Below are 15,119 nucleotides of genomic sequence, written 5' to 3'. Positions count from 1 at the left end.
GTTTCTAGTTACTGATTTTGAGAAATATATCTTGTTAATTGTTTGACCGCTGGTGTTTAACCGTACTCCAAATATTATGCCGTGGCCCCTAAAACAAAAAATAACGCGAACAATGATTGATGGTTTTCGGTCTCAAGACGAAACCTGTGCTGCTTCCACGGTCTCGGAAAACAGATAAGATAATAGATTATTACGCGCATTCACGCGCCGGCACGATGCACGTTGTTCAGCAGAGAGAAATATTTACCTTATCCGTTGCAGGAATTTCGCCCCCCGCCCTCACCCGCAAAAAAAAAATCGGGGGCCTGTACAGCTGGGCAAACTAAATCACGGGGAAATATTTAAACAAATTCATCTTTTGACTCTGCGCAGACTTGTTCCAGTCAGCCAGGCTGTCGGTCTGTGCGCAGACTTATTGTGCTGTTTCGTGCGCGCGGACGCATCCGCCGTTAATCAGGGGCCATCGCTCAACTCGCCGTGCTTGAAATGTGCTGCGTTAATTCGTGGGTCGGATACATTAGCGACTCCAAATCTGCCATTGTCAAAGCCCCCTTTCCCATGCAACAACTCCTTTTTTTTCTCTCATGCGGTATTTGAATGTGTCCCGGTGGATTGAAAACGCGTAGAATGAAAAATGAAAGTCATTTTCTTAAATGAGAAAGTATGCACAGAGCTAATTTAAATGCATATTTCGATAATAGGGGCTTCTGCCAAGGTGTAATGGTTTGCACGCTGAACTTGCAATGCAGAGGTCACCGGTTCTATTTCCCTACATGGCAGTTGAAACATTGGGGGGCAGGTTTCTGAAATCTTCCTGCGTCTGTGTCCGCCACAGTCAGTTAAATAGGCACACCGCAGTCAGTCCATCGGCCGGTCGAATGTGTGTGGTGGGGAGAAGTGTGGGTACACCCACCTCTTGGAAGAAAATGCGGCGAGCGTGGATGAGTAGACCAAAGTACCTACTCGGGGGGGGCTCTCAAGAGCTGCCTGTAGTGGAGGCCTTTCCACCAGCAGTGGCATGAGCCAGCAACTTCAGGGCTGCACCTTTACCTTCATGTACAGTCAACAAACAAAATGAAACTTAGTAGCGGCGATAGGGATCAAAATTACCTTTCTTAGTCAACATTTTGTGGCTCGCATTCTAAGGTCAGTTTGCCTCGAGAGAAAAGTCTTCCACAAAAATTCATATCCATCACAAGCATGCGCATTGCACAATGCACAATGACCAAAACATATTTACAGAAAATCCAAGACTGAACTGTTTAATGGAGCTCGCGCACAATGCATTAAGGTTCCGCACTTGAGATGAACCTGGGTTACAATAAGAGTTGCACGCTCATCAACGTGTGCTCGCTTACCCAAGAGCTGAATGAACGAGCAACTTATAGGGGCATGCACAGAAATAGGTAAGTGTGGGATCTTGCCACTCTACGATCAAATGAATGCTACATTTGGATAGAGAAAGGCGAGTAACTTGTATGGGCTGTTTTTTCTGTTGGAACGCTGAAACACATTAACCTCTGAAGCAAAAAAGTCATTGACATCACCAACCATGTTCAATCCACTGGACGATTGCGTCCCCAAGTCGTCCCCACCTCTCACCGTCTTGCAACGTTAGCAATCCATCGAGCATCTTGCACAGGCGCCAATCGAATGGCTCCGTCTCCTCGGCGGACGTGCACTTTTGGGGGTGTTTTCTCCTCCGACTGCCACCGTGACCTTCGTTTCGACCGACGTCCCAGCGACGTTGACCACCAACGACCGCTCCCCCGCACCTCTGCTTAGCATGGTTGGCTACGTACACTGCGAAAGAAGTTCAACATACGTACTCGCCCACCTAACTTCTCTTCACAGTCAATCTGATGCCTCTCTAACTTGCGTACATTCTCCAGTCCCGCGTGTTCAAAGCTTGATACAAGTATTACGACGCTATCGCTATCGCTACACCCCTTCAGATAAGCCCCGAATATTCAGCTGCTGCTGTTGGGATAACGAGTTGGCTCGTGAATACAAGGCTTACTCGCATCATCACACGGGTGCGTGCGTGTGGGTGTGTGTGTGTAGCGCATTGTAAGGGGAGCGGTAGTGTAGCGGTTAGCACACTGCGCTACGAACCTGGCGACCCGAGTTCGATTCCCGCTCACGGCCAACACCCAGTGACGATTATCTGAACCGGTCCTGGGCCTCCCCTAGGTCGACTCAGCCTTAAATGAGTACCCAGTGCGGTGTGTAAACATCGCCACTGGGGAGACAAAGGCGGTCGGGCGTGGTGCTGGCCACCCACCCCCTCGTGTACCGTTCCGGCCTTCATAGGTGCTCGCTAGCAGCACTTGCCCCTACAGTCTGTTAAGGCTATTAGGGGGATCTTTGTCTTTTTGTAGCACATTGTGGTCTGACAGCGGCGTGGCAGCGCTGGAGAGGATCTCTCAGGGTTGGGAGAGGCCTCTGGAGCAAATCTTGCGCCAAACCCATTGCTTTCTTGTCCGAGTCCCATCCCGCCTGGGAGATTGTGATATCTGCTAAGGCTACTTACACGAACTCAACACACCGATTTTACTCGCGTTAAACAAAACAAAAAACGCCAACGCATTTGGCAATAACGCCGTGGCGTTGAAGAGAAATATACTCGGTTATGTTTCGCGAAATGGCCTTTCTTCATAGCAGAGAGATAGAGAGGCTGGAGGGATTGAGTAAAGAATAGTTCAGAGACTCCCCTGTTAACTACCTTGCCTGGTATTCAGGAGTTCGTGGGTTCGATCCTGACCCTGACGTCTGCATATTTGGAGTTTGAATGATCTCCCTGTGGTCACGTGGATTTTTCTCCGGGTCCTCCGGTTTCTCCCTCCCCGAATCAACATCACGCGTTTAGAGTATTTGGCTGCTGTTCATGTCCACATAATACGCCTCTTCGTTGCGCTACCATTTGTGGCCAGGTCACTTCTGATAAAGAGCTACATAGCTCACGGGGCCTTACCTGGTAAAATAAAATAGTTTATTTATAAATAGTTTATTGTTCCACAGCAGGACCATGGGCGATGATGGGTGCAGGCTTGGGGAGGCCTCCATCCAGCGGTGGATTAAGCGTGACTGATGATGATTATATTCGTATCGGGGATGAGACGATGGTTGGTTTCTGCTTGGGATGATGATCCACAGAGCAGCAGGAAGAGGGGGGTGTGTGTGCTGCACAGGGCGAAAGGAGACAACTTTTTTTTGTCTGCTGAGGATGTCAAGAATGCATAACATGTTTGCATTGGATAGTCACTTAAAATACACAAACGTCTCCTCATTCCTTCAGCCTGTCTCTCTGTGTGGCTTTGGGCCTGGTACAATTGGCGCGTAGCTTGTAAGGGTTATATCATGTAAGTCGTGGGGTAGAAATGTAAACACACATGCACGCAATGCAGCAACCACATCGTGCAATGAAGACAACTTGGCACGTCGCTGGATACACTGCGCTCAAAAGAAAAGGTGCATAGCAGGCAACATTTGGGGCCAATGGCCCTTTTTCACAGCAGAGAAGGTCAATGCGGTGTCGCCAAAGAATTTGTTTAATATGACACGATGCATTTTGTAAAGTCAGTAGGTGCATGTGCACAGTAGCACTAACTTGAGGCAGTCATGGGTGCTAGTCCTACCGGGAAGGCTCTTTCCTACCATGGGAACGTCGCATTTCTGCCACCGTGGCTGTCAACGGGAGATGAGCGCTGTCCCGCACGAAGTTGAGCGGGAAACCACTTTGACTGGACATGCACGTCATCATCATTGTCGTCATCGTCATCATCCGCCGTGATCACTCCACCATTGGATGAAGGCCTCCCCAATCCGTCAACCATCCCTCGCGGTGCTGCGACCCCCAACAAGAGTTTGTACACAGTGCGTGTATCGTGAACTACTAAAAGCAGTGTGTTCCCTCGCGTGTCCTACGCGCGTGTTTAAATCGTAAACATAGCTGCTCTACCAACGCGCACCCTGGTGCCTGTGCACCTGTGCCGTGGTCGAAGGCACTGGCCGTTCTATGAACCGGCAGACGTCGTCTAACTGAGGAAGCCTTTCTCTGCCCCGCGGTATACGGATGTTGTTGGCCACAATCCGAAGTCTTTTAGCCTGGCGGTTATAAAACACCAGCGAATGCGCCCTCACAGCAGTTGACGTATCCATCATTGGCACTGAAGCAGTTAAGGAAATGCCATAAAAATGTGGGATTTTTCTCGCAGCGGGAATACGTTCGTGAATCAAGGGTCCACGACGACAGTCGAATGAATCGCTCGTCAAGGAATTTGGCGTCGCGGAACATTGCGTTTGGTTGAAGGCGCGAGGGGCCTCGCAAGTAGCAGGTCGGACGCAAGTTGGGTCAAGTTTGGTCCCTCCTGTGGGTGGTGTCCCAGTGATAACTGCTCGGTCGAGACTACGATCGGCGCATTAGAATCCATGGCTCGATGAGACGGACTGGAAACTCGAGCGGGTTTTGGAAAAACTAAATCGAATGAAGGGGAACATTTGTCAACATTCACCACAATTTCGATTAAACTCCACATTTCTTTGGCAGAGACCAGTCATTTAAACGCACAGCTGAATGCTGGCTTCCCACCAAGTGGCGCTCACCTGACACCACTCACTTTACCGGCCCGGGCAAGACGAATTGGGCTTAGTTTGACCATGACCGGGATTTGAACTTGCTGTCGAATGGTTGAAGAGGTCCTTCCAATGCGATCATCATTTTGCAACCCTGATGATCACCGCTATAAAAAAGACCCGGCTTGCACGATCGTGTAGTTAAATCCCAATCGCAGGCACGGCACAACACTGCACGGGAGGCACCGGTCTGTAAGTTTCAATCGACACTGCTATTTTGCGGCGGGCAGCCATTGCGGCGAGCGGCACTCTCAGACCGCAAGCACCGGTAGCTACAGAGGACGTTTGACCTCGCGCGGGAAGCGAGCATCCGTCATCGTTACGCCAGGCCGCGGCTGCCCCCGATGGAGAGGCGCTCCCCGCGTCTCCGCCGTGGCCTCAGAATGCGCAACTTCAGCGCTTCCTTTGTCTGCGGGACGGATGCGGGCGATGGTGGGCGGGGAGGGCACCTGGCGATGGCATTGATTGGCGCGAGAAGCCGGTGTCGGTGTTTCTCGTGGTGCCAGCTTGCGCAGGCGTGTGGTCGCGATGACGCTACTGATTTGCTTTCGATGTCGTGCGTTACGCGATCGTCGCACGGACGTGAAGTTGGAATGTGGAATTTGCACCTTTTGGGGCAGGGCGGCCAGTGGAGTTGAATAACCGCTCCATGCTCGTTTGAGCAGAGGGAGTTTGACTGTAGCTTACGCAGATAGATGAACGCATTCATGTATTGATATTATAATCCAATATGCTATTAGTTTGATCTCTGTAGCTTATAATACATAAAAAATATCATACCTCATACTTTTAAGTTTTCCTTTTTTGTTGTACAATTGTCTCCTTTTGTTTCCACTTCCTGTACGTTCGTATCTCCAAGTTGAAACAACCGTCTTTTAAAACCTGGTGAGGCGCACCGCATCTTGCTGGAGATTTGGCATCGCTTGGTCTCGCTCCCAACACTAATCCAACCAATCGACCTACGAGAGCCTCTCTTTAGCTTGATTTATAGTCCCATTGCTTTTCCCTTGCCTTCCATCCTTCACTCCCATAATGGTCTTTGTTCCCATTTTCTTTACAATACTAATAAAAATATATATCTCATTTAAAGAATTACACTTCGGTTTTCTCTCTCTCGGGCGGACGCCCCCCCCCCCGCTCGCACACTTTATTTTATCCTTCGTTACCCCCCCGTGTCACGTCCCGACCTTTTCTGATCGTCCATTTCTGGTCCTAAGCAGCGTCTGGCTGTTCGGCTGCCCCCCCGCTCCCCCGCGTCCCTCCCTCCCCCGCTCGTTTCACTTGGCCGGTCTAGGCGAGGCGGCGACGCGTTCCGTATCGATCGCGGAGTCTCCAGAACTCGAGCCGCAATTTATCACTGTCCCATCCTCGCAGATTGTGGAGCAATGATACCGGCACCCGTAGAGGGTCTGCCGGTCCCTGCAGATCAACCCGCCGCCTCTCTTTCCCCCCACACCCCCCACCTTGCTCTGTTTCAAATTCAGCGGTAGTGGTAGTGGCCGTTCGTGGTGCCGCGCACGATATCGATAATAATTTGTCCGGTGTTGTTTTTTTTTCTCCCTTTCTTTCTGTCCGTACTCTAAAACAATTCCTTCGTTGCACAATAGAAGTTTGATCTGCGCCAAGATTTGATAGGAATTCCATTATTTTATACCAGCAGCAGCCACGATCAATCCACTGCTGGACGAAGGCCTCCAAAAACCGTTACCATCTCGTTGCATTCCAGTGATGTGAAATCTGCCTCGGACCCACACACGAGCCTCATTTGTTGCTCCATCCCCCCTGGTGGACTTCCTTTCAGTTGCATCGCCGTGCTTGGCCGCTCATTCTTCTTGACCATCGGCCCCTCAATCCCTTCCCTGCGACGCGTCCTGCCCAAATAATGAAATTATTTCCCTAATATAGTTCTCGCAATTGACAAATAATAATTCACGTGATTCATACGTTGGGGCTTAAAACTGTAATAAAAATTTCAGACATCATAAGTCGTACTTATAAGGGAGCCGGCAGATTGGAAAATTGCAGTGCGGCTGAAAACGGCGGATAAATGAGAGCGCCCGTTCAGCAGAGTGCCCCGGCATCCCTGGGTGTGAAAAAGATGCTGTCAGAATGGGGGGGGGCCTATAAATGCTTGCTTGGAATCCGAGCACTTGGCGCGTGCTGGGCTTTACTGAGCATAAACAGCATAAATAACGCGCGCAAGGGGCTGGCTAAAAGGGGCGCCAAACGCTTTCAAACAAAAAGGTGAGAGGCGAGATTTATCGCGCGTCAAGCCCCCGGATTAGCAGGGCCTTGCTGCAAAGCCCTCGCTACTAAGCTAGTTGCAGCCCACGGGATTAAAACAAGTATGCTAACAGGGCCCAGTTGCTGAAAAACAAGCAGTAAAAATGGTACTTTCACAAGCAACCATCGTCTCAGATCTCGCCCACAGTTCGCGTACGACGCGATCTTGATGCTTCCCTTCCCATCTTCTGCCATAAACCGCCTTGCCCCCCCCCTCCCGAGCCTGTGTAGCTTACGCAAAAGCCTGCATTTGAATCGGTGGCCATTGCTGAACAGAGACATGATGATAAGTATATACTGTACGTTTAAGGCATCGCCAATTAGGCGAGGGAGCATTTTATATATGACAGTGTTATTGTGTGTGCTTAATTACGTGTATGTTATAAGAAGTGTCTTTAATCAAGCATAATAAGCACTTGTCTGTATATTTTTATGTTGTATAATCAATGTTCTTTATAACTGCTGGTCTTGCTTGTAAATTTATACTGGCATACAAAACTAAAACCTTGAAGCTCAGGACCCCACCGTGCCGGGTATCTGTCTTTCAAACGCAAATACATTAAAGTTAATCAGCGTTACACCGATTGTAGGTCTGTCTCCACTTCTGATATTTATACACAAAAAAACAAGAGCAATCGCATTGACAACCCTTTCATTAAGTCACATAGGTAGAAATAAAATAAAATAAATCACGACGTTTCAATAGCATGCCGCGACCACAAGCTTCTCTTCACAAGGCAGCAGACATCGTGCTGCTCGCAGCACACGTCAAGTGCTGTCGCGATTTTCACCTGAAGACGATGGCTCGTGTTGCTACCGAAACGTCGTGATTTATTTTGTTTTATTTTTACCTACGTGACTTACCGAAAGAACCAAAGGGTATGGATTCCTGCAGTCACGAAAGCTTCAAATCAAGATTCAACTCTTTCATTTTGAAGAGTTCCAAAGTTATGTCCACTCCTTACTCCTGTTTAAGTCCAGACTTTTAAGGCCTTGCGTTTTTCCTCTGCCTATGACCATCTGCCTCCCTCTGTAAGACAAACAGTCCCGCTCTTTCTGTACGGCGCTTTGAGATGCTGTCACATTCAGACACTGCTGTCTAAATCCAAATTGGGGTGAAGCATTGGCGCAGTGGTTTGTGCACCGAGCTATGAACCCCGCGACCTGAAATTGATTCCCGACCACGGCTAACATCGGAAGCAAAGAATATCTGTACCGGTGCTGGTTCCCTCCTTCACCGACCCGCATTGACCAGCGTGGTGAAGCATGGTCATACATACTCTTTTTTTTTTCAGTAAAGTCACGTAGGTTAAAAGAAAACAAATAAATTAAATCGTGGTTAAAAGAAAACAAATAAATTAAATCGTCATTTAATTTATTTGTTTTCTTTTAACCTACGTGACTTTACCGAAAAAACCAAAGAGTATGGATCCTTGCAGTCACGAAAACGTCAAATATAGAAAACATGGTCATACAATTCTCCATGCCTGACACCGGGGCATGGGTAAGGCCTCCATATAGCAGTGGATTGACAAAGGGCTGTGAATAGTGGAAAAAAAGCTCCACGCGGTATTGTGTCCTTGTGTGCGTGCGGCACGCGGTATTGTATCATTGTGTGCGTGCGGCACGCGGTATTGTGTCCTTGTGTGCGTGCGGCACGCGGTATTGTGTCCTTGTGTGCGTGCGGCACGCGGTGATTAGGAGGGGGCCCATCATGAGTGGCTGGACGGGCGTGGGATGAGTCCGACTCAGAAATCTGTTAAGGGAATGGGAGTCGCCTCCTCCTCCTCGTCTTGCCGCTGGAGAGCGAGGCTGCTCGTTAACCCTAATGACACAGAATGAGCCGTAAATCACGGGGGAAGTTCACTCCGCGACGGGCGCGCTCCCCACCGTGCCCGCAACTCCGCGTCGTAAACGTCACGTCTGTCCAGCCGACGTGGAGTTTGACCCCCTGTTCTCATTTCTCATCACTGGTCTCGACACTAAACCATTATTTCCCCCCCCCCATGCCTCCCTCCCCACTCTCACTTCCAGCCCTCGGCCTCTAAATCTGGCTCTCCCCCCACCCCCCCCCCCCCTTGTGAGTGCGACACAGGCCTGCAGTTGAGCTTGACACTCGCCTGCCAAGCGCTAAGAATCTACTAGCGGTCAAAATTAAACAAAACAAGACCTAAGCGTCTGCGTTGGCAGTGGTGTGTAAACGGACATTAAAATTAATAATGCATCACCACGTTGTGACATTGGCACAGGCTCTCCGCTCTGAAGGGAGGGGCCAATGTCAGCCGATTAAATCTGTTTCTATTATAAGGCAGCGTTAACGATGAAAGTGTTGATTCCTTTCTTTTTATTTGAACTCGCGATCAAGGCAATCATCCAGAATGATAAATCTCACTTAAGCAAACATGTTAACGCCTAATCCTATTCTGTATTGATGTTATTATACACTTCACAGTGACTTTGGTAAATCAAAAGTAAAGCTCATAAACTCTGTTCTCTTTTGTTGACTGTGTGTGTGTCAGTAAATACCTTTACAGTATAGTGATAGTGCAGCCATAGGAGCAGTAGCAGAAGGCCGTTATTTATAACTTGGGAGCGGTGGCGCAATGGATTACAAACCCAGCTACCCAACTTCGATTCCTGGTCACGGCTAGCGTCAGTGGCAAGGGATATAACTGAACCTCTCCTGGGCCCCTCTTCATCAGACACCGTACTAACTCTAGCGCGGTGAAGTATGGTCAAACAACTCCTTATTCAGCAGTGGACTGACAAGAGGGCTGCAATCATCATGAGCCCATTGAGGGCCGGAGCCTCTTTCTCAATGGAGACCCGCGTTGAAACTTTCACACCGATAAAGCACTGGGCAAAGATGTAGCGTGGTTTATTATTTTTACAGATGCATAAAACAAGCACACGATGTGTGGTGAAATATGTTGGTGGGGGGGGGGGGGTGTCATCCAAAAGAATAACCTGATATTGGTGATGGCCAAACTTCCAAAGTTTCCTTGAAAATGTACTGCCACAACGAGCGAGTGTTTGTCCGCCTTAGGTGTCGTGTACAGTGCACGCCGCTCGGTCCCAGGCGCGCACACGTGCGTTATATTTAGAAGTTACGCCTTTGTCTGGGAGTTTAACAATCCTGTTCTTGTTTAAATCACGCCGTGCCTTCCGTGCGCATGAGCTCACTGCTCCGTCTTGCCTCGCCGCCGCGTTTGTCTCCCTTCGGTTTCGGCACAGTTATCATTATGCCAGCAAGCTCTCACCGGTCTTGTAGTTGTTACTCTGAGGTAGCGGTGGAATCTATGCAGCGACTCGTCGATTAATGACTATTCTTGACTTGCTTCTCCAACGAATCAACGTTTCTTTTTCGTTCGTACATGTTGAACTGAATCGTGACCCCCTGAATTGCAACAGGCCATTGAATCGTCATACGGGGATGATTAGTTCCCCCACGACCTTGACAAAGCCCATGGTTGGATTGACTTCCTTGCGAGTCCTGGCCTGTGTAGGTTGGAGGTTGTCCGTGGGCCCACATGGATGCTTCAGCGACACTATAGGTGACATATTTCCGATTATCCCGCACCTCCGATTAGCACGGTTGGCTATGTATGGTAAAGAAGTTCAACATACATACATACATACCTGCATACGATGAGTCAGGGACTTGACTTGTGGAGGAGAACATGTATATTTTCCTGAGATCCACATCTCCAAAGGGACATGGGATTGGGCCCAACACACAGTCCTGGCTTTAAGGCCAGATTAACTTGTATCCAGGCCCCGAGCTGTGGGGTTTGACCCTGGCGCATAAACCATCAGCATGTGAATTTCGGTCGTCCTCACAGCGTCTTTTGGCTAGCCATTGAACAAAGATGGTCACCGCGTCACGCGCTTTCAGCTGCTCTTCTGTGGCCGTCTGGAACGCTCTTCCTTCCAATATTAGGAAGCCGCTTGAGCTATGTACTCATAAATCTTGATTGAAAAGTCATTTCTTTAGAACTACTTTTCGTGTTTCGTTGGTTGTCATCCCCCTGCACTTCCAATTAGCACAGTTGGCTAAGTACGGAGCATAAGAACTTCTACATTCAGAAGGTGACTTGACGGAGATGAAAGCTGCTGATGGGAAGCAACTGTCACTTGCTTTTTTGTTCCGCAGTAAAAGTGGGGATCGATGGACCTGAAAGAGCACTTTTCTCACGAAGCAGGAGTGTCGCCACGCTGCGTTATGTCCCGTGACCAGAGAAAAGTGCGGTTTAAAAAAATTAACGTGTCTCCCATTTACCACTTTGCGTTATTACCCGTCATGATGTGAGCCATGTCGATGGGTCTAGGTCTGGAATAGGAGCGTCCATTTTGATCCGAACAATAACGCCGTTGCAATCGATAGGCGCTCACTGGCTAGTGAGGATATGCCACCCGCTTATTGAAAGCACCCCTTCCTGTATGCCGGAATTTCAAACAAACTCTGCTCACTTGGTGCATTTGTATCTGTCATAGTGAAGACAGATTTCGCCGTGTAGCTTAAGGCCGATGCTGTGCACGAAGGGGGTGATGTTGCCTGCATCACGTGATGGCTGGCCACCTTCATCACCCGAGTGCTGATGTTTACACGCCACACCAGATACCCGTTTAAGCCTAAGTCGATCTAGAGTAGGCCCAAGACGAGATCAGATAATCGCAACTGATGCTAACCATGCCGAGGTGGCCAGCTTCACAGCACGGTGTCCGAGCTACTACGCCACTGCTCTCCAATTTACACACACACCTCCGCTGTTTTTATTGCCATTGTGCTCTGGCAATCCGTTCAGTTTTTAATTAGCGGCGGGTGAAATATTGCGGGTGGAATACCTGGTGGCCCGGCAGTTTTGGGGTCAGAAGTCGTGACCCCCAGGTCCGTGGCTCAATGCCTGGGCATCGCAGATAACGCGCTGCGGGGAAATCCTATGACCCTACCGCAGAGAGTAGCCCATCGTGCTTGAGACTTGCGGCTCGTCGAACAAGGGTGAGCCTCGGTGTGTGCCAAGGGGGGCGGGGGGGGGGCACGGTCAATCCTGCCCACGGTTAACCTCATGGTTCTCAGTCTCACCCGCTTGAGGGCGCACTCAAGGTTGGCTGGATGCCACTGCTGCCGAGTGCGCAGGTGTCAGATTGAAGAGGAACAATAACAACTCGGTCACGCGAGCGAATGCTTGCATGCAACAGACGTTGTGTCAATCCGCTGCTGAATGAGCGGCTCCCCACACGCCATGCGGATCATCGGATTGATTTTGGCACGACCTCAATAGCCTTGTGTGCTATGAAGAAGGACCATTGCCCACAACATCGCCTTTTGTATATATGTTTGATTTATTTTAAGGCCGCTGTGTTATCGACGATGCGAGTGTTTTTTCATTTATGTGAGTTTGTAAAGGCGGGGAGCATAGACGCGGCAGCGTAGAAGTACAGTCCAACAATGCATTTGCTACAGAGTCCTCAGCTGCCCACCGTATAGTACATTTAGATCTGTGTTTTTAAGAATATATGTTATTCCTACCCGTATTTTGGTTAAGAATACATTTTACGTTAGACTGAAAAGGTCAATCAATGGAAACGGCATCATTGACCGGGCCCGGCAGAGCTGTGCTGCCACTCGGGTCGACACGCAGATCAACAATTATAATTGAATCTTATGCACCCATTACACACATTGAATCGTACAAGTGAGAATCGATCACTTGCGATATATGCAAGCTCTATGAAATTACATGCTCACGTACGCATTAATGGTAAAACGGAGTGAGCAAAACTGCACAAATGATACGGAACAAAGAAAAAACAATACAAATGAGAGGGTGTAAAAAAAAATGAGGCCTTAAAAATTCTGAATTTTTTCGATCAAATCACGACGGCAAGTTGTTGAACCTCTCCTCGGCTCTCGGTTCTACGTCTCGTCACTCCCGCCGATGCGCCGTGGCGGCACGGCCGCGTTCAGTCCACGTCGGCTTTTTTCAAAGTGCATTAAGCCACCTGATTGCATTGATCCGGCGCGCAATTAACGTCCGGCGTGCCCTGATTTGCCGAAGGTCGTTAAGCGCATCTCGCCGGGTTTCCTGCTGCCTCGCTCGACCCCCCCCCCCCACCTCCCCCACCCCTCCGTAACACGCTCGTCTGCCCGTGTCTCCGTGTTCTCGCAGGAATGGCAGAACTCCATCCAGAAGCACGCGGGGTTGGCCTTCATCGAGCTGGTCAATGAGGGCCGGTGAGTGGTCATCGCGGTGGCGCCCGGGGAACACTGCTTTTACAATCGAGTTTTTGCTTCTGCCGTTTGACGAGTGCTCGTTGGCTCGCTCGCTGGCGATTGCGCGCGTAGGATTACGCGCCCTGCAGCACTCGTTATTCGGCTGTGGTCTCGCTGATTTGGCCTCTTGTTGTCGAAGGTGTTCTTCGTGCAAAGCTTTCACCACGCACTACGGCTGCGGGGCATGTTCTGGAGCGGAAGTGAAGATGCCCGCAGTCGGAGTGCGTCGTGAAAGCTAGAGAGGAAACATACTCGGATGTGTGGACTCACCCGGGAGATCACACTTGCTCAATCTGTTGTGCCCAATCGATTGGACGAATTTGTCTCCGCATTACGCTTAAGAAACAGCTGGATTTGGACAGCCTTCTCCTTCCCTCAGCCTGATCCGCAGTTGTCATCTGTGCACCGCAATGGATGGATTATGAATGGCATGCATTTCCCACTCTCACTTTGCCCATTTTCCATGTGGTGTTTGCTCTATTTGTTTCTTTGTGACTTGCGGATGGCAGTGAGGTGGTGGTCGCTAAGCTGTTAGTTCTCTCCATGAAATAATTTGCTCGCCCTCAAGGTTAGGTAACCTCCGCTCAAAGAGAAACACGTCCATTCAAAGGGGATTTATTGGTGATAGTTGCCTTCATGAAAGGAGTCTTTTTGGCAGCTTTTTCAAATATTGATCATCCTCATCCTACACTTGTTCTCGAGTTATAAGCAGAATGGCAAACATCTTCGTCAATCAGAAGGGCTTTTAGAATGATGAGCAGGTCAGTGTTCAACAATTTATTTGAATATTCATTGTGACGTTATGCACGTGTTTTTGAATTGCATTGTCCTATAGATTACACGTAAAAATGAATCTTTCATACGCTGCCATGCCTCCGTTGGGTGGAGCATTAGCATAGTGGTCTGCAACACATAGCTTTTAAACCAGCCACCTGAGTGACGTTTCCCAGCTCCTGGCTAACATCACAGGTGAGTGATTTCTGAACTAATCCTGGTGCACCCAAGAACCCATCTACCTACCGATCAGTTCTTACGTCCAGTTTCCATGAGCCACGGGCCTCATATTTTCACTTACATCGAGTTAAATAATCGCACCTCCGATTAGCATGGTTGGCGACTTGCGGTGTGAAAGAATTTCAAGATGCAATGAAGATTTTATTTTTTTAAAGCCTAACTTTATTTTGCTATCATCAGGCAATTTTGCAAGCGAACGAATGTGCCAAACCCGACTCCATTCTGCTGAGCATGGCTATTGTTGGGACTCCTCGAGTAGGCCTGCTGGCGTCTTCCAGAGCCAATCTAATGTGTGGCGCTCTGGATTGAAGGCTTCATCAGTCTTTTGTCTTTTAATTGTATTTGCTGTTGCCCACAATTCTCTGCAACAGCACATAATGAGTTGGTCCATCTATGGGACCTCTTTGACAGTCTCAAAATAATGAAAAATAAGAATAGGTTTTGCCCCCTTTCTGGCAACAAAACAGGTGTTAAGATGTTCAAACACCAAAATGGATACTTTTGGCAAGGCATCAAGTCTGCATTAACCGCACATACTTGTGGCAAAACATGCAAACAAACATGCTTTGATAATATAATATCATCATTGTTCTTGAAACTGATTGGCCTACGCTAGAGGCAGCTTTCTTAATGGCCTAGTCTCACCAGTGTCAGACCAGAGAACACCAAAAGGCGAACCGCACAAAGACGATGCAAGTATCAGAACTCTTATGGCCGTCCGTCCAGTGTTTTTTTTCCTTCCATGATAGCTTAAATGGATGGCTCCAACCTATACCATGTGACAGCATCACATCAAAGTTGTCAGAGGTTGACTTTGCTGATGAGACCCAGAAGGTTGGAACCAGTCCAGAGTTTGTCTACTTAAACACATCCTGCTTCTGCACACCGGTCCAGAAGGCACATTGGCCAAGGG

General features: G+C 48.9%; 1 protein-coding gene across 1 annotated transcript in view; it reads left to right on the top strand.

The window, feature by feature from the left end:
- LOC144936179 (lipopolysaccharide-responsive and beige-like anchor protein) overlaps positions 1-15,119 on the top strand; it is a 287,536-nt gene that overhangs the window by 103,627 nt on the left and 168,790 nt on the right. The window contains exon 34 of the mRNA XM_078863117.1: positions 13,089-13,153. Coding sequence (XP_078719243.1) covers positions 13,089-13,153 — 65 coding nt within the window. The remainder of the gene's footprint in view (positions 1-13,088; positions 13,154-15,119) is intronic.

The sequence above is a fragment of the Lampetra fluviatilis genome, chromosome 15 (assembly GCF_964198595.1).
Source record: "Lampetra fluviatilis chromosome 15, kcLamFluv1.1, whole genome shotgun sequence".
NCBI lineage: Eukaryota > Metazoa > Chordata > Hyperoartia > Petromyzontiformes > Petromyzontidae > Lampetra > Lampetra fluviatilis.
This window is presented reverse-complemented; position numbering and strand designations above follow the sequence as displayed.